At 38.6% G+C, this 23,950-nt stretch overlaps 1 protein-coding gene across 3 annotated transcripts; it reads left to right on the top strand.

Moving 5' to 3' along the window:
• The first annotated feature begins 277 nt into the window (after window positions 1-277).
• On the top strand, window positions 278-23,331 carry LOC124270199 (chromosomal protein D1-like). Of its 3 annotated transcripts, XM_046705234.1 has the most exons (14): window positions 278-361; window positions 4,431-4,489; window positions 6,278-6,316; window positions 9,106-9,174; window positions 10,150-10,188; window positions 11,358-11,393; window positions 11,991-12,053; window positions 13,945-14,001; window positions 14,621-14,680; window positions 14,816-14,938; window positions 16,600-16,659; window positions 16,883-17,002; window positions 18,341-18,425; window positions 19,230-23,331. In XM_046705234.1, the coding sequence occupies exons 2-14, from the start codon at window positions 4,457-4,459 to the stop codon at window positions 19,238-19,240; spliced, it is 795 nt and encodes a 264-aa protein (XP_046561190.1). In that variant the 5' UTR covers window positions 278-361; window positions 4,431-4,456; the 3' UTR covers window positions 19,241-23,331. The 3 variants fall into 3 exon arrangements, with proteins under 3 accessions (XP_046561190.1, XP_046561191.1, XP_046561192.1); XM_046705235.1 differs by lacking the exon at window positions 11,358-11,393; XM_046705236.1 differs by lacking the exons at window positions 9,106-9,174; window positions 10,150-10,188; window positions 11,358-11,393.
• Window positions 23,332-23,950: the final 619 nt, after the last annotated feature.

Here is a 23,950-nt window from a genome sequence, read left to right on the forward strand (position 1 = left end):
GAATCCTAAATAATCCTCAAATAGGAATTTAACGATCAGTTTTAGACTCTTCGTCCTATTTCATTAGTAAAAATCCTACAATATGTGTGAAAAATTTCAGACAAAAGCATCAAAGTATTTTTAGGTAATATTTCATTCCCTTTACAATAGGACATATGAATCCCGTAATCATTCCCCAAAATGACACTTTATTTATTGGATTATTTCGTTAGATCGTGATTCCGACATCCGCACTATTGTTTTGTAAATTCCACTTCGTCTTTTCACTCTTGAGGATCTTCTTCCGCTTTGTTTATGGTTGAATCCCGGCGAAAACGGCTAGAGAAAATATCGTGACGATTTTCCTTTGTTTCTTTGAAAGGTTGGTAATGATATCATGAAATAATTGCACCCTATATCTCTCATGGAACATATTTGTTTAATTCCGAACATGTATGCAGTTGTACATGTGTTGCATACAGCTAGAACTTAAGAACAAGCAAGATTAGCTAACCGATTTTTCCCGCAAATAAATCACAGCTCAATACCGGGAAGACGAATCTATTGCCGGTGCACTGGTGTTATATCGACCTTTTTCTTTCCTTTGTTTAATTTGATATGAGTTTTTAATATTATCGTGTATTGGTGATCTAGTTACTCTTAATAGAAAGCCTTTTCTTCAGCGAAAACCTCGATAAATGTTGGTTTTTTAAAATAGAGTTCGAAATGCCAATCTTACTTCTGTTCACAGCATTGGTTAAGCTTTGTGATGTTATTTTGCAACGTGAGATATTTCAAGGGATTCTTTTGTCCATATGTACAGACGTCTGTTTGTTTTAATTCCATGAAACGCATAGTGCTCTCAGAATAAGTAGGACCTCTTTTGTTAAATTAATTTTCTACCAACAGCACAGTCCAGCATATAACTAGACGACTTTGCACAATACCAAGGTGTGCTCGATGTAGGCCTTGGCTGGAATACGAGTTTATTCATATGAACTACCAACAGCATAGACTCTTTCTAACTTAGTGAATATGCACTCATTCGACAATACTTTGCCAACTAGCATCCATGTTGTGTGGTGAAAATAATGCATTGTGGGTTGATTTATCATGTTATGGATGAAAACAGTAGCGTGTTCTTTCACCAAGAATCTCACTGTGTGCCATCCATCATCTGTATCAATGGCTGTTGAATGGTTATATTTGATATTGTTTTTATCATCAGACTCTCCATCATTATTAACCCGTGAAGGTCCGGGTTAGAATATTGATCCTCATTCTACCATGACATCAGTAAACACTGGATTGTGATTGGTTAATTAAAGTCATTCAGAGGTATATAATCACGTTATACAGGTCTCTGTTTTCCGTGCGCAATCATACATGGTTTACGGTAATGCACTATTTTTGTCTGCCCACTAACATGGCGGACACCAAACAACCTACCGATGCATCGATAAATTACGGCGATTTTACTGTCGGAAATTACACATATGTCTTTAAAGATGGATTTAGCGATGACGGGCTCGACTCACTACTTGCGTAAATCACAGCAATAGGTGTTTATACATACAAAAGTACTTCTCGAAAGCATGGAAACAAATATTCAGTCGAACAAGATCCAAATATCGTCTGCTTTCAGAATAAAAATTCAGCAAAAACAAATATGTTTACGTTGATTCTATGTTATGTCAGAATAGATCCAGCAATAGACTGCTACATATATAATTTCCGTGTTAAATTTATTATCAGCTGTCGTCAACGATATCGCCACTGATCTTGATCCGTAACGGAGGATGCATTAACATCGAGCCGAAGAAATTTTAATGCCTTCCATCGACATAAATAAACAGTTGGGTTATCAATTCAAACAAAATGATAATTTTGAAATTTGTACTGTTTCAAATTTAGCGGTAGTAAAACACAATTACAGTATCTGCAAACCGTTCTGTTTAGCCCAACATATTTTTTTGCTAAAAGTATAATATCATTGAAAAAGTTATTTAGCTTAGTCATGATCCCTCTTATCCATTACACTGCTTGATCTAAAGTAGTCTATTAAAGTATAATAAATTACCTTACCGTGTTTATGCCAGAGGTACACCCTCATGTCCTGATCCATCCTTTCGAAATATCACCACAAATCTGTCTCTTTGTCAACAGACTCGTGAACATGCCAGCGAATCCGATTCAATTTGAATTCACTACACTTTGAAGCCACTAGGTCACAAAACACTTTCCAAAATGTAGAAAATAATATCCGAAGAATCGAATTTGAGCACAAAGTACACACATGAGTGTGTAAGAGTCATCACAGCTGTCGCGACGCAGACGTAGAGGTGCGATGAAATCGTCAAGTTGACAGGGCTTAAAAATTCAACAGTATCTAAATTCGATTTTTAACACGGACTCCTCGTTACAGCAAAAGCTCCACTCTTAAATTTTGTACCAGTACCAGTAATTAGATATCAAAGACTATCTCAGTCATACAATCAGGTTAACCTTGCGCAAACTGTCAGAGGCTCTCCTGTCGCATTTTTCCAAATTTGCACGTAAATGTAAACAATGACTTCGAGAAAGGTCAAGGCCATGAGGTTGCTGCCATTATTCTGGTGGGGTAAGGGTCTACTGTGGAATTTTCAAATGTGAACCAAGCTTTTAAACTTATTTGAAATATGTTTTCCAACTTATCCGTTAATGATTGGTGATTGATGCATTGAAAAAACAAAAGCGTGATTTGTTATTACTGAATCTGGAGTTTGTTAGTCATTGACGGTTTGCCACCAATCACCCGTTTCGGGCGATGCCACTTGAGATTGGAATGCGAGGTCGCGCTTCACGTATTGACTCGCGTAACCAAAGAAAGAGCTCCACCTGAAATTGTTCATAAAATTGTCATGGTAGAATGGAGATAAACTACTGTGTTGGAAAATCAGAGGTATATATTGAAATTATAATAGCTCTAAATTGTTCATTTAAAACCTCACGCCACGCGTTCGGTTTTAAATGAAATTTAGAGCTATTATAATTTCGTTATATACCTCTGATTTTCCCACACAGTAGGTTTATCTCCTAAGTAACCCATGCTTGTCGTAAGAGGCGACTAACGGGATCGGGTGCAGGGGTGGAAATAACTTTAAGATTGCTAGTGTACTTCGGTACAGTGGCACATGTAAAATCACTTGCCCTGATATTTTTTCCACTATAAAGGCCGATTTTCTTCTTGATTTTTTTAAATAAACAACATAATTAATATTGGAAAGTCAACTGGACACCGGTACAGCATGTTATGCTAATTTGCTTGCCCGACAGAAAAAAACACTGGACTGGGACGTCAGGCAATGGAATATTTCAACCCCTGGGGTGGTCAGGCTCGCTGACTTGGTTGACACATGTCATCGGTTCCCAATTGCGCAGATCAATGCTCATGCTGTTGATCACTGGATTGTCTGGTCCAGACTCGATTATTTACAGACCGCCGCCATATAGCTGGAATATTGCTGAGTGTGGCGTAAAACTAAACTCACTAACTCACTCAATCATTATTGTGATTATACTGACAAAATATTGACATGCACATTGTTTAGTTTGACTAAAATAAATGAGAAAGTTGTCCCATGGTATCTGTCTTCAGTCCAAATAATCACCATTACTCTTTCAAAGAATGATACTTGATAGAGCGCCTCACTGGTGTAGTGGTTAGAGTGTCCGCCCGGAGAGGGGAAGGTAGAAGATTAGATCCCCAGCCACGTCATACCAAAGACGGTACTTGTTGGTCCCTGGCTGTCACTCAGCGTTAATGGGTACAACAAGGACTGGACAGCTCGAAGTCAGTATAATGTGTCTGAGTGGGGTATTCATGCTTAACTGCAGCATATTATCTCAGTGAGCTAGCACTATAAAACCAGCTTAAGTCTGGGCTAGTACAGAGCGAAATATTCTTAAGCACTATGTTAAGCCCCATTTCACCTCACTTCAAAGAATGATATGGATGTTTAAAGTTTTGTACACATTAAATTCCTTAGTCCTATGTGTATTTGAATCATTCTGTGCATTAAACATGATTGTACCATGTGTGTACATTCAATTTAGATATTGCACAGGTTATCAAGAGAATATTTATCACTAACTTGAATAAAATATATTATCACAACATAATTTGTAAAAAGCAAATTAAACAACATGATTTTAAAGTGAACCTATCAGGTACCATTAACTTTCTTTAACTGGACTTCAAATCCAATGAAGTTTAACCTGCTGTGATTTGAAGTCAGTATGTCACGGTATTTCACCGTGTGTTACCTATTCAGTGATTCGGAAAATTGAAACTGTTAAATGAGTATTGAAAGCGTTATTACATCAACAGGACAATGGTATTGCTATTTGTTTATCCTCTATTCAATTGAACTGCTTCTATGAATATTATAAGAAATGTGATTTCTTTTCAGATCTAAAACCAAGTGTGTTATAGATCATGGGTCCCAAGAGAGAAGCACCAGCTGATGATGTGAGTAGAAATGTTGTTTTTTCTGTGAGTGAGTTGGGTTCAGTGCTGCTCAGCAATGATACAACATGTCTGTGTGTAGTGAACAGGTACGAGTTGTTTAAAGGCACTATTTCACACCACACTACTCTAAAATAAAATTTCTCTCAATAATATTATCAGCCATCAGGGAATCAGGGAAGTTACCATATAATTTATTTATTTCTCTCTCTCTCTCTATCTCTCTCCCCAATTACATTATTTAGATTACAATATTAAATTGAAAAATTTGAATGAATTCATGCAATGTTACATTAAATCGACTCTCGCTCCCTCAATCGGCCGAACATTATTTTAATCCAATTCCATAGAGTTATGATCCTTGGAACGCTCTTTACAAATATCCTCTTACTCAGTGAATTGTGCAAAGAACTCAGTGCAAGACAAAATGACGCTTATGTCCGGCGTAAAAACATAAGTGCAACTTGTGACTGAAACCAGTTTGGCAAACACAGACAACACTGTGTGCAACACTAGAGAGTAATTGTTTACATTCCATATACGGCAAGTGTTCTCAGTTTGGAAGCTGTTCACCTCGAAGTTTCAATTATCGATTTCAGGCAAGTCGTAAGGGATGATAAGTCCTTTATTGCATAAATAGGAAGTTAAAGTGAGTTCATATGCCCCCAATATATATAATATAAAAATATTATCAGAAATGTGTGAAATTGTGTCTTGACACACAAAGACAGATCAATTGTTATAGTCGGGGCAAGCCTTGGTAAACCTAATGGAGACGGACTCAGCTAAATGATAAATTACACAGGTCTGCCAGTGTTAATAGTGGTCCACATTATTTTGATACGGCCATCTTATAGCTTGGATACAACTTGTGTGAGACAACAAACTAACAACTTTGGGTCATCTTTTAGCTTGGATACAACTTGTGTGAGACAACAAACTAAAAACTTTGGATTGGTCAATCATAGATTGGTACCCTCCCCTTTACTTCTAACGGCTGCACAAAAAAACATGCCTGCTGAACATGCATCGCACATTGTTCGAAAGATGTATGCTAAATATAGCCTATGTGGTATTTTCCAAAATTGTGGACAGTGACCAAGGCACATCAGAATATGTGGAATTTGAAACAGTTTTGATTCACTATAATGGGTGTACCATCATTGTAACACTCTTCACCATTTTGACCTTATCCTCTTGAAGTCTCCACAAAGTGGGGGTCCTGACCTGTCCTTGTATTTTGGTGTTGATATGAGCGCAAGTTGGGTCTGCCTATTCATATAAATGGTTGAGATGAATAGGTTAACTGAATATCACTTATCAGTCGATTATGGATAAATATTGGAGAAGTAACTTTGGGCAAAAAGGATAAAGAAATATCTGAAAGAAATCAACACATTTCACATGACTTGTGAGCGATGACATATCTAGACTAGGATTAATAAGCAAACACTGTCCTGGGCCCCGTTCCACAAACAATGGTAGCGCTAAGATGATCGGTACTCCTATACTTTGACATGGACTTACAACTGTCGTCACTTTGAGGAATGGGGCCCTGAACATAATTTAGCAGCCGATAAATAAACACCTATCCTTGTGTATTGTCTGTGTAAGTTAAAACTTCATTTCATCACAATAGTGTATGTACGATATTATCGATGACACAATTTTCAGAAACATAATCATATCGAAGATATTTCTTTAGCCTGCCCCTGGCACTAATACCATTCAGTGTCCAACTCTGATGGTGTTCATCACAGTCGCTAAAGATTTTCATGTTTGTCTTCTCAGGGTGCTGGAGACGTAAGTGTCAAGAAAGCAAAGACAGAGGTTTGTTTCCTTGTTACTCTTTTATATGAATAAAACATGATTAACATCTAACTTATTGGCTGATTAGCACATTTGACAAATGTGTACTCACTCAGGGATTTACCTGGAGTGCTGTATTTGAGGGTCCCTGGGGCTCCCACTCGTAATTTTCAGGGGGTACTGGACTACAAAATGGGGGTCCCAGACACTTGAATATTATTATTATTATTGTTATTGTATTGTGTATCATGATCATCACATTGTTACAGTAATTAAATTTCAAATAATACATTAACCCAGCTAGTACCAAACTCAGTTATAACTTATTGTTACTTGATTGGAATTTTTACAAAAAGTATTTGGATTTTTTCTGCATCCCTGTGGATGCGCTAATAAATTTTGTTGCGTCCATTGTCAATTTTTATGAGTATAGGACGCAGGAATTCGCATCCTGTAATCACAGCTCACTGACTGACTGAGGTATGTCTTTTAGCCCTGACTGGATCTGTTAAACTTTGGCTCTCAGTACAGAATTGTGGCCATTAGTTCAGACAGGATCTGCTAAATGTTGAATCACTGTACAGAGTTGAAAGCTTGGTCCTGACAGGATCTGGTAAACGTTGACTCACTGTACAGAGTTATGTGACTTAGTCCTGATCGGATCTGTTGAATTTCAATTATTTGTTTAAAAACAACAACATACAATTGATGGATGCCTGAATATTGAGTAAATTAATTTTGCATTACTCTGCACTTATCAATAGGGCTGTGATGATATATCGTAGTATCGATAATTGTTGTACTTTATCTGACGATAAACATATCAATTTGATTTTATTTTATCGTGACCTTAAATTCGTTAACTTTCACAAGCAATTGATGGTTATGTCAAAATTTACATTGTTACTTGCTATAAAAATATAGTATTTTAAAGAAAATCACTAAAGATAGCATTTTGTGATATGCAACGTATCGTTCCAAGATATCATGATACGTATCATGAAATTTCTGTATCGTCACACCTCTAGTTAACAATATTTTCAGCTAAATCAGATGCTGAATATGGAGTGTATATGAAGCTTGGCCACTAGGGCTGTGTATTGCCCAAAATATCGTATTGCGATATATTGCAATACACTCTTCTGTATTACGATACGTATTGCGATATATTGTGAAAGAACAGTTATTGAGATCTGTCCACTTGGTAATATTCTTTACCTTCAAAATGAATCTTAGTATATGTGAGTAACCATTGTGCATTGTATAGCTTCTTTCAAAGTGAAAAACGGAAAATCCAGAACATTCTTCTGTTTATATTTTTATTTTAAAACAGCAGGGATCGACACTCACTAAAAAAATTAACTGGCCCCCCGGGCTAGTGGATTTTGTATGTCACTAGTTTTTTCCCCAAATTACTAACCCTACGCTTTACTATAAAAAACCTTTCAACAAGTCTTTCTTTTAATTGTAACGGCTGTCCAAAGGAAAGTTAACGTAGATAAATGTATGATTTCTCATTTCATATATATGACAAATTCAACTGAAACTAGCTTACACCATGTCCTCCATCGACCCACCCATACTATTTATATACTTTAACTTCTTTAAACAGCAAAGGATGTTGAATTTCAAATAATTTAAAGAGTTAAAGAATTTACTGGACACATCTGTATTACTCAAGAAAAATTTAACTGAAGTCACAATCATGTGACATGATCTTGAAGTGCACATTCTAATCAAAACGATGATTAATGCACCTTTGTCTTTGAATAAAAGTATTATTAACATTACCTATTTCATGAATGACGTTTGGTACACATTCACATAAAGAGATGATTTAACAAATCAGGTAATGTACACTTTATCAGGTAATGTACACTTTCTTTAGACTGAATAGAATAATGAAAAAAAAAATGAAACATGAGAAACATGACCTTATAAGAAGATAGAAGCCTATGTTTATCAAGAAAAATATCAGCTCGTGAAACATTATTGCTATGTCATACACCATTTAAGCTATGTTTATTATATTATTCAAATAATTTTCGACTTAGATAAATTTATTTCAAATAGTAATACAAATTTACACACTTAAAATGTCCATATAAACCACGAAGGAGACTTTAACTCCCACTATTTTAATCCATTTGTAAGATGACATAATATCCTCTTACCTATTTCTTCTATTTTTCATTTTTACGTAATTAGAAAATTATTATATAAAGATTAATTAAATGATATGTATGGTCGCCTATTTCCCGATAACCGAGTCTTTTCACCCGGTAACATGACACAACATTGGGAAATGCTTCCGTTTTCAAAGCTCCGTATGAACAACAGTGTCAACACTCTAGAACATTCATTTGATGGCCGCTATTCTTCCAAAGCTCTAATCATCAATAATATCACAGTAACCTTGCCAGGAGTATTTTCGCAGTGGTAAGAAGCAATTTTATTGGATAAAGATTGGTTTCTAATGACGCTTTTTCGCCACAGTCTGCTATAAGGTTCGTGATTGGTAAAAATCATGCTCGTAAGCGAATCATATTACAGCAATGGATACCGTCCGCATAAACGAAAACTTTTAGACAAAAGTTTTGGGTACAATAATGCTATTCTGAAGGTGTTAAGCATCATGTCGTCATATATACGTAAATTATGGAACTTATTGGACGTATCGTGAAATTTCTGTATTGTCACACCTCTAAGTATCAATATTTTCAGCTAAGTCAGATGCTGAATATGGTGTGTGTGTATATGAAGCTTGGCCACATATTCTCATTGAGTTCACATGTGATTTCCTTCCCCAGAGTGGAGAGGCTGTAAAATCGAAGAAAGGCAGAGGCAAACCTCGTGTTCAAGAGGAAACCAAGAAAGCGGTAAAATAACTGTTTCGATGAAGAGTTGAAGTTGGTAGAGGAGGGGAAGACATTCTCAGTTGTCCTCTTTGCTGCAAGGTCACTTTTTCTGTGTCATATTGAACCGTGAAGATCCGGGGTAGAATAGGTCTTCATCAACCCATGCTTGCCACAAAAGGCGACTATGCTTGTAAGAAGCACTAACGGGATCGAGTGTTCAGGCTCGCTGACTTGGTTGACACATGACACATGTCATCGGTTCCCAATTGCAAAGATCGATGCTCATGCTGTTGATCACTGGATTGTCTGGTCCAGACTCAATTATTTACAGACCGCTGCCATTTAGCTGGAATATTGCTGAGTGCGGCGAAAACTAAACTCACTCACTCACTCTTTGTCATATCATTTTTCATACTGGCAGAAAATGTACCAGGTCACAGCAAAATTAGGTTTTAATTCTGTAAAATCTGAAATGGTCATCAGCATGTTTTAGCTCGAAAACATTCGAGAGTGATCAGGCAGGTTAAAGTATACAGCCAACGGAGCAATACAGGTTTTGGAGTAATATATTTAATCCATGACACTTAATCTTCAGTGTGCCTGAATACTGTGTGCACAGACATGTGAATATATCATTACATTGTGTATTGAATTTTTATACAAGTGAGTCAGTGAGTGAGTTTAGTTTTACGCCGCTTTTAGCCATATAGCAATATCAAGGCGGGGGAAATGGGCTTCACACATTGTACCCATGAGGGGTATCAAACCCAGGTCTTTGGTGTGACAAGCGAACGCTTTAACCACTAGCCCAAGCCACCACGCCATATTGATACAAAATGATCCATGTTAGTTTAAGCTTTGTATACAAAGAGAGTGCCAAAGAGAATGTTACTTGGTGTGAAAATGCTCGATTCTGTTTGTGTGAGGAAGTCTTTAAATTATTCTTTGATTAAGTGTCAAATTGACCCAAGTTTAACACAAATTTTGTTTTCACAGGCGCCTGTAGACACAGATGTCAAGAAATCCAAGACAGAGGTGCGTTACCATGGTTACATTTATCAGTTTTGGTCCATCATCCACTAGTTCCTCCAGTAGCATTGACTATTAAAGCACTTGTTTAACTATATATACTACCCATCAAAAGTGTAAATATAGCCACTTACTTCAGTCAACTGTTCTAAACTAGATTTTGCAAAATATTCCATACTGTCTAAAGGTACTGTTTACACATGAACTGATGTATTGTAAAACAAATTCGTAACCTTGAAAAGATTATTGTCATGATTTCAATAAATGATGAAAATCAGTGAATATTTGTGAATTCTTAATGAAACTTTACACCAAAATGCATCTGTTCACATGTACGATATTTCACATGCTTTTAAGCAGTTTGATGCATGATCCTCGTGCAATTCATCTGCATAAGGTTTGCAGTTGGTTCCCCCAAGTTAGTGGAGAAATTCATCTTCGATGTAACCATACGTATTTACATAACATATAGTGATTGCTTTAAGTGAGCCTAAACTTTTGATGGGTAGTATAATTTATAAATTTTATGTGATAACTGTGATGGCATACTCTACATCATGTACATGACCCAGCCTAAAAAAGGTCAGGTGTCAATAAGTTATCTTGAAAATGGCCAACCCATCATAATAATTGGCTTATTAGACTCTAAGTAAGGAATTTGTGTGAGAGAGCAGACATTTCTTCTGTCACTGCATTGAAACACACGTCATCGAAAGCACAACATATTCCTTTCTTGGAAACCAGATATGTCATCTGAACCGATTTATCTTTTTACGTGATACCCAAAGATAATATTTTTCCATTGATTTTGTGGAGTGAGTGAGTTTAGTTTAACACCACTTTTAGCAATATTCCTTCAATATCACTTTGGGGGACACTAGAAATGGGCTTCACACATTGTATCCATGTGGGGATTCGAACCCAGGTATTCAGTGTGACAAGCGGACGCTTTACCCACCAGGCTACTCCACCGTTTCTCTTATTTTGTGGAAATGAAAAATAGGACTTTATTCTAGTGATTGGCTTCACAACTAATTTCTCATGTTAGAACATCGGCAAAGGTAGTGGTCACAGTAGTCACCTAGGTGCTGTAAATGTTTGTTCTGAGCTGCAATACCTAAACCAATAATCATGGTTCTGACAAACATTCAAGACGTTCTTGTTGTCTTTCACAGGCGGCTGGAGACACAGATGTGAAGAAAGCCAAAGAGGTACGTTACCATGGTTAATATCTATAAAGAATGTCATTATGAGCAGCTTTTGGCATTGCCCTGATTCGCCCTGATGCCTTGTCAGCGGCGTACCCATTCTCAGGGGTTTCTCTACCCGTGAAGGTCCGGGTTAGAATATTGATCTTCAGTAACCCATGCTTGTCGTAAGAGGCGACTAACGGGATCGGGTGGTCTGACTTGGTTGACACATGTCATCGGTTCCCAATTGCGCAGATCGATGCTCATGCTGCTGATCACTGGATTGTCTGGTCTGGAATATTGCTGAGTGTGGCGTAAAACTAAACTCACTCACTCACTCAGTGGTTTCTCCGAAATGGTACACATCTAAGAAAGGCATCACTTCTGGCTTTCGTCCTATCTCACGTTGACAATGGCAAATACCATTTAAAGTGCTGTTTAAACCGAACTCGTTTTGAAAAGACTCAATCAATAATGATTAAAACTGTTCCCAGAGAAGTGTCCATTAAACAGACAACATTGTTTGGGATGTGCTGTTATGAGATGTTAAAACTAGTGTCCGCACCATCTTTACATCCTTGTTTCAACGAGCCCTGGCACAATGTGTTTGTTTTACAGACTAAAGAACCAGTAAAGAGAGGCCGAGGCCGACCTCGTATCCCTGATGAATTTAAGAAAACGGTAGGTGTCAATACAGCCACGACACCCACACAAGTCACAGGTGTCAACTCCCATTGTCAATACTTTTGCTGAGACATACACTTATTATTCCCCTGGCATGTAGTGGTGGGGGATATAGTCAGTGCCTTGTCTGTCTGTATGTACGTGCATCCGTCCGTAATCATCTTGTTTCCGGAGCATAACTAAAAAAACATTCAATATTTTTCAACAAAACTTGGTACAAATATCCAACAGAACCTGAAGTGGTGCCTTTTGCTATTGGCAGAGTTTTGGCATTTTTAATTTTCTCGGTTTCCATGGAAACAATTGGACTTCAAGTTAAAAATTCAAGTTGGACTTGAAGTAACTGTCAGATGATTTGGTGATTACCCGACGCTGACATGCACCAATTACTTTATGTTTGGTGATTACCTGACATACACTAGTTACCTTATGTTTGGTGATTACTCGAGGATGACATGCACTAATCACCATATGCTTTGCGAGGGGTATTAAAATGGACTCCGTCCGTGCGTGCGCGCATGCGTGTGTGCGTCTGGCACATCTTTTCCGGAGCATAACTCTAAAACCGTTCAATGTTTCTTCACAAAACTTGGCACATAGATAGATCTGGTGGTGAACTGGTGCCTTTTGGTATTTTTGGATTTCTGAATAAAATATTTTTTGCGTTTCCATGGCAACAAGTTTGACTTAGACTGATATTGGTGGTAGTACTCTTTTCCGGAGCAGAACTCTAAAACCGTGCAATGTTTCTTCACCAAACTTGGCACATAGATAGATCTGGTGGTGAACTGGTGCCTTTTGGTAGTATTTTTTTTCGAATTCTGAATAAACAATTTTTGGCGTTTCAATGGCAACAAGTTTGACTAAAACTGATATTGGTGGTTGTGCTGTTTTCCAGAAAGAACTCTAAAACCGTTCAATATTTCTTCACCAAACTTAGCACATACATAGATCTGGTGGTGTACTGGTGCCGTTTGGTAGTTTGGGATTTCTGAATAAAATATTTTTTGCGTTTTCATGACAACAAGTTTGACTTAGACTGAAATTGGTGATAGTGCTCTTTTCTGGAGCAGAACTTTAAAAACCTTTCAGTACTCCTTTCCACTTTTCTATATACATACCTAAATATTTGACATAATCATAAGTCGTAGACATAATCATGAAGAGTATTTTGCCATTGAGGGGGATATTGATGACTTTGTCTTCTTGTTTATGTGGTTTTGATGTGGTTAACAGGGTCAGGTGGTCAGACTCTGGTGGCTGGAAAATTGCTGAGTGCTGAGTGAGGCAAACCTTTGGTGATTATCTGAGGCTTACCTCGTTTTACCTGACGTTTGGTATAGATGCTTATACCGTTTCCAAGCATGAGGTGGTGAATGAGTACAGCAGGATATATATAGGGTATATGAGGGCTAACAAAGACAATGGATGATAAAAACAAGATGATTAACAATGAACACAAGCATAAACATACATAATAAGCCAAATAACAACATGATGAATAGGATAGCAGTGGGAGCGGGGAACTGCTGATTAGGCAAGGGGATTAGTTAGAGAAGCCAGAGAGGGGTGGAGGGATTGGATTGGGTTAATTAGTTTTGGATTAGGTGGTGGTAGGCTGATGGGATGAAATAGCCCTGGTCCCTTTTAAGTTGTTTAAGCACTATACCGAAATGTCGCAATTGTACAATAAAGAAGTTGATCATCCATAAACACTTGTCTTTCCTAAAACAAACACATAAGGGCCAATCACTGGATTGTCTGGCCCGGTTTTGATTATTTACTGACAACTGTCATACAGCTGAAAGCTTTGAGTGCTAACTAACAAACTAACTTCAGGCTGACATACAGTAATCAACCACAGTCAATTTGGTTTCCCTTGTTGCAGGTGAAAAAGGTACCAACCGGAAAGCCGAGGGGTCGTCCACGAAAATATAAATCTACGGTACGTGATTAACCAGCATTTGGGGTCAAGGTGCATGCTGGGTATAAATATGGGAAGAAGTCTGTGGGGATACATATGTGTTGTATATTTTGGCAAGTGTGGCACAGAAAATCTCCTGGAATGCAAGATGATACCATAGGAACCATGGTAATGGTAAAATGATTGTACAGCTGTTACCTGTTGGAGTAGTGTGCAGTTGCCTGATGATGATGATGATGATGATGATGATGATGATGATGATATGAATCATTCTGATTTGAGTTGGGGTCAATGGGGTCGATGTTCCAATCGGGATTGCTTGGTCCAGCCTGCTTGGGACGGTGGGATAACATAGTGGTTAAAGTGTTCGCTCGTCACACCGAAGACCCAGGTTCGAATCCCCACATGGGTACAATGTGTGAAGCCCATTTCTGGTGTCCCCTGCCGTGATATTGCTGGATTATTGCTAAAAGCGGTGTGCAAAACTCACTCACTCACTCTGAATTGAGTGACATGGGCTTGAACTCACAGTGTCAGGGTTTATGACGTAGTAGTGGAATGGAAAAGAAACCTTGACATGTATTCTCTTGCAGGTGGTTCTATGAGAATATAAGTTGATTTGTTGAAGTTCTTTTTTCAGAATAATGAAGTGAAGAGAAATGGAAGTTCAACAGGAAGAGGTCGAGGTCGACCAAAGAAAGTAGGTGCATTACTTTGTCTATGATGTTTAAACTAGTACACACATATTTTATAAGTGTTAACAGACACAGGTTTCCCAAGTCAGCCAGCTATCCCCCGACATGTCAAGTGGTAATGTCAGCTTGGTTTGTTTCAGGTCGCTGTTGAGTCTCAATCTGAGGATGATGAAGAAGAAGATGATTTTGTAGTTGAGGAAGAGAACTCGGCAGGAGAGGAAGAAGCAAGTGAGGTCAAACCTGTAAAGAGCTCCCCCAAAAAGGTGTGTCATATAGGCTACATTGGTTGTTACCTTGCCCTTTGAAACTGGACTGTGAGTAAGTTTAGTTTTAGTGTTTAGTTTTACGCCACTTATATCAATATTCCAGCAATAATACGACAGGGGACACCAGAAATTGTTCTCACACAGTGCACCCATATGGGCAATCAAACCTGGGATTTGGGGCGTGATGAGCGAAAGCTCTAAACACATGGCTACCCCACGGCCCCTCTCATAGTGGTGTAGTGATACGGCGATACAGTGTTGTATACTGGTATTATCATACAATTAATCATTCTTGTCCCTGTGTCATGATACATACAATACATTACATTAAAAGATTATTATAGTGAAACATGTAAATTAACCAAACCTTATTTGTATTTACCTGCAGCAAGTAGCATAGCCTTCACAGTTCCCCCCAGGCTATATATTTCTGCCTGTATATGTCATATGATATATATTTAGTACGCTGTATTGTTACACTTATATAGGGGCAGTGTGGTAGCCTAGTGGTTTAAGGCGTTCGCTTGTAACACTGAAGACCCGGGTTCGAATCCCCACAAGGGTACAATGTGTGAAGCCAATTTCTGGTGTCCCCTGCCATGATGTTGCCGGAATATTGCTAAAAGCGGCATAAAACCAAACTCAGTCAGTCAGTCAGGCGATTCCCCATGAGTACAATATGTGAAGCCCATTTCTGGTGTCCCCCGCCGTGATATTTGCTGAATATTGCTAAAAGCGGCATAAAACTAAACTCACTCACTATCTCACTATCTATCTCTCTCACTCACTCACTCACTCACTCACTCACTCACTCACTCACTCACTCACTCACTCACTCACTCACTCACTCACTCACTCACTCACTCACTCACTCACTCCTCACCTCACTCACTCACTCACTCACTCACTCACTCACTGTTACACTTATACGAGTGGTGACTATTGAAGGGGGAAACAACTATTGCGATAGCAATAGTCTATTGCGACCAACTATTGCAATACTATTGCAATATTTTTTTCTTTCCTTGTATTGTCTCATTTGAAGTCATTTCCCAAATGAATGGATAGCTTATATGAAATATAAACAAGTTGAAATAGTTTCAACCCCTTGTAATAACTAATAAGAAACTTGAAAGCCAGATCGAGTAAACAGTTAAAACATAAACTCAATGAAGCTGCAAGTCTTCACCAAATCTTCCTGTATTTTGCGCTGCACATTTATCAACAGAAACCGGTTACTAAACTATCAATAGTCACACATACCATCAATGCATCGATAGTTTTTCGTTTCTACCATCAATTAGTTGCTTTCGGAGACTCTGAGGTTCGTGTGTCAACCGTCTGATCAACTACCATCGGATGAGTGGGTTTTTTTAAGTGCGCAGGGTTGTATACTGAACACTAGGGGTTGTGACAACACTGAAAGAGCCTGCAAGTATTGTCAGCTCCAAGGTTTTTACACCCAGTCACAAGTGGAGATCGATCCAGGCACCTTCGCTTAGTACCCTCCAGCCTATATATTCCTGCCTGTATATGTCCTATCATATAATTTCAGTCGACTGTATTGTTACACCTATACTCCCTCAGAAGAAATTGGTTTGTTAACACTGGACAAATGTTTTCTTCCATGCCAAATTTGATTCCTGATTCTTTTTCAGAATAATGCAGTGAAGAAAAATGCGACGCCAACAGGAAAGGGTCGAGGTCGACCAAAGAAGGTACATTACTTGATGTTTTGCAGCAGTTTCTTTGTTGACTTTTAAGCTAATCCACTCGTATGTTAAATACGAGGAGTCCCAAACCAGGGCTAGCAATATGAGAAATCCAAAGTTTCGAAAGTGTGTGGCCATTTATTCCATGTTTGTATGTTGTTATAGGTAAATGTGGCATAATGAATCATTTGTACAGTTTAGTTATTGTTGGCACACCTGTACTTTGCAGGCCCCTGTTGCACCTGAACCTAAGGAAGAGGACGAAAAGGACATTGAAACCATTGAAGAGAACTCTGCAGGAGGGGAGGAAGCCAGTGAAGAGGTCAAACCGGTGAAGAGCTCCCCCAAGGTGTGTAGAGTATGCTTCACTGGGTTACTCATGGAACCTTCTTCCTCTGGGGAGTCTGGGTAAAGCTGTCCCTAGCATCCGATGCTTGTCCTCCAAGGCAGTCTCATCAGGGCTGGGTCTCACAAAGCCATCATAGTGCTACAACTGTCATAAGCCTATAATCAATTTGGGGATTTACGTTCGAGCTTCGATCACTATGTGGAACATGATCCAGGGCCTTGTCTCATTGGTGGGTGGTGGCTAGCCTAGTGGTTAAACTAAACGCGTTCACTCGTCACGCCAAAGACCTGGGTTAGATACCCCATATGGGTACAATGTGTGAAACCCATTTCTGGTGTCCCCCCGCTGTGATATTGCTGGAATATTATTGCTAAAAGCGGCGTAAAACCATACTCACTCATTCCAACCAAGATAGGCTGCGCTTGTGCTACACAAGCCCAGAACCAGGCTGGTTGTTCATGTGTACAACAGCATACATCACAGGTCAAAGTGACCCAGGTCACCTTGACCTACTGATCATGTGTACAGACTCCACATCACATTTCCTCTTTGTACAAAGATGCAACATATACACACAATCAAGTTACTGTAATCAACATATTTACTGCCGTGGGAGCAAATTTTATAACTTCCTTTCTTTTTTTAAATCATTAAGCTACGGCATGGCAAAAGCAATGTCATCTCTCAAGATAGGCTGTGCTTTCGCTACACAAGCCCAGAACCAGGCTGGTTGTTCATGTATACAACAGCATACATCACCTTGCAGCAGCTTGAAGTTACACTGTAAAACAAATATCACAGTATCTGGGCTTGTCAACTTTATACAGAGGCCCTACTCTTAATTTCTACCAATTGCATTAATTGACATTCCGCTTTCTCTTCTGAATATTGCTAAAAGAGTCATAAAACTAAACTCACTCACTCACTCCCTCCAAGCAATGCTAGTGCTATGACAGTTGTAAGCCTATATTAAAGTATGGGAGCTAAGTATCTTAGAGCTATGATTACTTTGTGGAACTGTGCCCATTGCTTGATTGCACAAACATATTGTAGTGCTACGACTGCCGTACATCAATGCTGGGGTATAGAAGGTGGCCACAGAAGATATACAAATATCTGCAGAGTATCTTTATTTACTGTGGTAGTACACAGTACAGGTCTAACCCCCTAAACCCCATCACCATATTTTATTTCATGCAGAAGAGAGGTTGACCTTAGTGTTAACAGCCTGAAAAGTTAGGCCTTCTCATCCCCTCTGTTTCCTTGAAACAGAATAGAGGTCTTCTGATCAGGTGTAAAGTTAGAACCCTACACAGCATCTTTCCTTATTTTCAACAGAAGAGAGGTCGACCTAAGAAGAGGGTTTCAGCCAAGAAGCAGGCAGCAGGCAAGAAGCAGGCAGTAGCTGAGTCATCAGAGGAAGGTGAGTAGTCAGACGGTGCTCGTCGGGGTCGTCAGAGGAAGGTGAGTAGTCAGCAGGTGCTTGTCAGGGTCATCAGAGGAAGGTGAGTAGTCAGCAGGTGCTTGTCGGGGTCATCAGAGGAAGGTGAGTAGTCAGCAGGTGCTTGTCAGGGTCATCAGAGGAAGGTGAGTAGTCAGCAGGTGCTTGTCAGGGTCGTCAGAGGAAGATGAGTAGTCAGCAGGTGCTTGTCGGGGTCGTCAGAGGAAGGTGAGTAGTCAGCAGGTGCTTGTCAGGGTCATCAGAGAAAGGTGAGTAGTAAGCAGGTGCTTGTCGGGGTCATGTGAGGAAGGGGAGTAGTCAGCAGGTGCCTGTCGGGATACGCTGGAGATATGTGTTCCCAGCATCCGATGCTTGTTGTGAGAGGAGACTTATTGGGTCAGTGAGTGGTGTTGTGGACCTGGTGGTTGTTTGACGTCATACCTCAATGATGGGATTTCAATCACCGAGTTGTCTGGGACCCGTGAAGATCCGGGTTAGAATAGGTCTTCAGCAACCCATGCTTGTCATGACAGGCAGCTAACAGAATTGATTGGTCAGGCCAGCTGACTTGACACATGTCATTGTAACCCAATTGCGTAGGTCGATGCTCATGATGTTGGTCACTGGATTGTCTGGTACAGACTTGATTTTTTACAACCGCCATATAGCTGGAATATTGCTGAGTGCGGCGTAAAACTAAACTCACTCACTCACTGTACAACTGGCCCATCTGTTGGAGGTGCCACAAATAATCCCAACTCACTGACATCACTGTTTTTGTTTCAGCTGACTCGTGACCTAACACCAATCATCATCTCTCGGATCATCACTGGACTCCCCCTACCATTCACTGCCACAGGTCAAAGTGACACAGGTCACCTTGACCTACTGATCATGTGTACAGACTCCACATCACATTTCCTCTTTGTACAAAGATGCAACATATACACACAATCAAGTTACTGTAATCAACATATTTACTGCCGTGGGAGAAAATTTTATAACTTCCTTTCTTTTTTTAAATCATTAAACTACGGCATGGCAAAAGCAGTGTCGTCTCTCACCACTTGATCTTTTATTAATTTGTTCTGATGTCTTATTCTTTAGCTTTGCTGATTTTGTGGGAAAAAAAAGAAGTCAAGTGTTTGAAGTTTTAACACCACTTTTTACTTCAATCTAAATATGTCGATTATGGTACAATAATACATAGGGCATTGATATATTTTTAAATTTTTAAATAGTATCAGAAGCATTGTGTCCAATGCCACAGCAAATTTGTAGTTCTTTTTGTGATGGAAAGATGAAACCATTACTCATTTTAGACAGAATTAGATTTCCTTTCTGGAATATAGACCAAGAGTTCTGTCTAACCTTACCTGCTTAAAAACATTGCATTTATTCCGAAATGCTCATTTTGTTTTGCCCGAATGGTATTTTGCATTGCACGGAACTTAAATGTCAGTGTATTTCTCATGAAATTCAGTGTTGAAATAATTATGATGGCATATATCACCTGATATATGACTGACATGGAAAGTGTTCTGCAGTAAGTGTAGAAGCTTACTAAACCTAAATATACACCGGGAAAATAATTAAGCACCACTAACTATATTTCCATAAAAAATGACATTGTTACTGTTTCATGGCAGTATTTTTTCACTACACTTTCGGTGTGTTCAGCTTCTTTGCATCGGCCCATTTCTGGTGTCCCCTGCCGTGATATTGCTGGAATATAGCTAAATGCGGCATAAAACCATACTCACTCACTCTCTGCATCAGACTTGACCTTGACCTTGCATTCATCTGGAGTAACTTATGTTACCTTCTTTCCATCAGTGATAGGTTTTCTCCGACATTCGTCAAAAGTAGGCCTATGGCAGATGTAGGTATTTCCAGAAATAGGATATAGATGATATAGGAAAATAGACAAGTGGTGCTTAACTTTCTTCCAACTGTACACATTGTGTTTGTGTTGCATCTTTTATATGCTTAATGCTAGGGCTGGCTAAAAAGATTGATAATTGGAAATGTCAATAATGGGAAAAATTATTAATGATTATCATTTTGATTTTTTTTTCAGTAATATCATACATACAGTATGATAGTGAAATAGAGTTTCAATTTATCCAGACAGTGCACAAAGTCTGTTCATTGGCCGCTTCAAGACAAGGTGTTGTTAGCAATCCAAGTCTAAATATGTTACCACTCAGTAGTGATGTGAAATATGTTGATTTCTTTCAGATTTTGGGGGCAGTTTTGCTCAAAGGTATTTCTCCGATATGTATTGATAATGGATCGATATTCAGTTAACGATCAATAGCCAGCCCTACTTAATGCTGTCCAAACTGTTTTTAGTCACGAACATTTTGTGTGTTGTCATTTATATGTTAAGGAGATCTTAATTGTGCACCTATGTTAATGTAACGTCTCTTCACGGTGTCATGTTTGTCTTTTTCTGCCAGTGTAAGACTTGTGAAGGTCTGTTTAGAACACAATTGGTGCATCGTTCATTGAGCTATTTTGATGTAAACCTTGGTGACAGAAATACTGCTCTTTTGGCAGCTGATTAACATACAAGAAATAACAAAGATATTTATGAAATAATTCAACTTTGACACATTTTTGATACAAAAGTCTGGGATGCATGTTCACCTCGCTTTACTGGTGCAAGTTCAGTTGATTTGGAATGTAAATTACAAGATAGTTTACTTGAAATGTTTCTTCCGAATTCTGAAGTAGAATTTTGTTGGAGACAGAAGGAATAAGCACTAATAGAATATCCCAACCAGAGTCCCGATCCACAAACCGTTCGTAGCACTACGATATTAATACCTATGAGTAGCTATAGAGTTAAACATTTCGTAAAGTTACGATCGCTATGTGGATCAGGACCATGCGTGTTACTGTGTGAAGTATAGAGTCAGTGTGTCATAGTAAACATGGCTATGTTTGTGTGAGGCTTGCGTTGTATAATCAGCTTCTAGACCCATTATTCATGTTATTAACTCCCACATGTCACATGTAGAAAAAAACATAGAGTTTGTTTGGGTTTTTTTTCAGAAAAAGATGTTTGATTATAAGTTTTGGTTTTTCATAGCTGACTAATCAAAATGTCACAGATATCTGTATGCACATGATGCATTTGTCTGCTTTAACCAAAGAACAGCCAAAGTTGTGTCCTCGGTGACCGATTTATCAGTATTTTTCAATGTATCAGCTCCACCATGGCAAGCCAACCATGTAAAATAAACTGAGGCAATTTTAGTAGTTTCTTAACTTTTATTATTATGTGGCAGTCTAAACTAATAATTATTTTCACAAAAAGTATTTACAAGTGTTTTTATACTGAACATTAAAAGTTAGGCATGTTTTTTGTAGTGAAGACTGCGCACACAGTTTCATAAAGATATTCCCCCTAAATATTGACACCTAACTTTTTATGTTCAGTATATGATATGGTGATAAAGGTAGCCATCAAGCGTTCAATCCAAGTGCTGCTTTTCCAGTTTGAGGAAGGAGGGCAGTGGGGTAGCCTAGTGGTTAAAATGTTCACTTGTCACACTGAAGGCCTGGGTTTGATTCCACACATGGGTACAATGTGTGAAGCCCATTTCTGGTGTTCCCCGCTGTGATATTGCTGAAATATTGCTAAAAGCAACGTTAAACCATACTCACTCACTCTTGCCAGATACATTCAATCAAGATGGTGTAGTTATCAATGATGCCTGTGTTGTTTTGAAAGGGGGAATTCTGTTATAATGTATTTTGATTACATGTTATGTTATACCTTCCAGTCTTTGGGAACTGCTTGATAGCTTCCTTTTATGACCATTTCCATGATGTAGCTTAAACAGTGATTATAACAAGAGAGTGTTGTACATATCCACTGCCTTCGTTCGTCATCGACTGTATGAAAATATTCAAGTGATGACCGTAACATACCCAAGTTGTTTTTTCAACATTCATGTTTGTAACTGAAAACCAGCCAGCTCATTTCTGAAGACTAGTCACACTCAAAATATGTTTGTTTTTAACACTTTACTACATTTATAGAGAGTCAGAATCTCAATCCAGCACAGGTTATGTCTCAGATCTAACTGCTTGTCTGCTAAACTTTACCTGGTACTCTTATCAAGTTTGCTTGCCATTGAATATTAATATGTATCTGATCTTTGAAGAGGATGTTGTAAGAAGCAAGTAACAGAGACCATGCCACATCAGTAACAACTAGACCAGCCTCTGTCTGATTATGACAGCCTCTGTTTGAGTATGACAGCCTCTGTCTGATTATGACAGCCTCTGTCTGATTATGTCTGATTATGACAGCCTCGGTCTGATTATGACAGCCTCTGTCTGAGTATGACAACCTGTTTGACATATATCAATCAACATTTGATAAGAAAAGTGTTATGATGTTGGACTACCTAAAACAATTAAAATCACTGTTCTAAACAAAATGTAATTTTGGTATATTAATTGAAGACTAGAACTAAAATTTATTTTGATTTTAAAATTATGCTGATTTCAATATATGGGGTCTGCAGGTACCAATCTTTGGCATGGGAAAACATTTTGTTGTGTTCAGTCTTTGTTCAAATGAATCATGTCATGTACAATCAGAGGAAGAATAATGCCAGAAGATCTGAAGGAGATCTTAGCTTTCAGCATGCGAACCTTCACTAAACCTGCTTTTTTATGCAAATTAGAATTTGCTCTTGCTTGTTGTTGGTTTAGAGTACGGTGATTGAAGGTGTTTTGTTTCTTGAATTGCTGGAGGTTTAGATTGCTTGATTGTGGGTTGTCTTGTGTTTTAGCTTATGTTTGGAGCTGTGTACTGTAATCCATACTGTCATTATTTCAGTCAGTAATAAATTTTTAATACAAAAGTAGCCCATTTTGTTTCACTTTCTTTTGAGTTGATATTTGAGATTGTATTACTTGGATATAAAAATTCAGTGTGTTCGTTGAATACCTCCATGGTCTACTGGATATGATGGGTTGGTTGGTTGGTTGGTTGTTGTTTAACGCCTCACTCAGCAATGTTCCAGCTATATGGCGGCGGTCTGTAAATAATCGAGTCATGACCAGACAATCCAGTGATCAACAGCATGAGCATCGATCTACACAATTGGAACCGATGACATGTGTCAACCAAGTCAGCGAGCCTGACCACCCCATCCTTTTATTCGCCTCTTACAACAAGCATGGGTTGCTGAAGATCAATTCCAACTCGGATCTTCAGGGGTACTGGACATAGTGTGTTGAAGGTCAGGGCCTAGATTTCAAAGCTCTCTTAGAGCTAAGATAGACGTAAGTTAATGTTAATGTATGGCACTTACGACTATCTTAGCGCTAAGAGAGCTTCGAAAATCTAGGCCCTGGGGTTTGATTACTGGCTAGGAGGCTGAATCCTGTATCTGAGTGGGCTATTTATGTTAAAAATATGGTGTGGTAGGTCTCAGTGTGCTAGCAGTATATAGCCAGCATTAGTCATATATACATCCACA

This window comes from Haliotis rubra, unplaced genomic scaffold (assembly GCF_003918875.1).
Source record: "Haliotis rubra isolate DU_JTF1 unplaced genomic scaffold, ASM391887v1 Scf15, whole genome shotgun sequence".
NCBI lineage: Eukaryota > Metazoa > Mollusca > Gastropoda > Lepetellida > Haliotidae > Haliotis > Haliotis rubra.

Excerpts from the sequence above, each read along its gene's own strand:
- LOC124270199 (XM_046705234.1), top strand. The coding sequence starts at position 4,457 with ATGGGTCCCAAGAGAGAAGCACCAGCTGATGAT. Across the intron at positions 10,189-11,357 it reads TCAAGAAATCCAAGACAGAG|GCGGCTGGAGACACAGATGT; the intron begins GTGCGTTACCAT and ends TGTCTTTCACAG. Across the intron at positions 16,660-16,882 it reads GTCGAGGTCGACCAAAGAAG|GCCCCTGTTGCACCTGAACC; the intron begins GTACATTACTTG and ends TGTACTTTGCAG.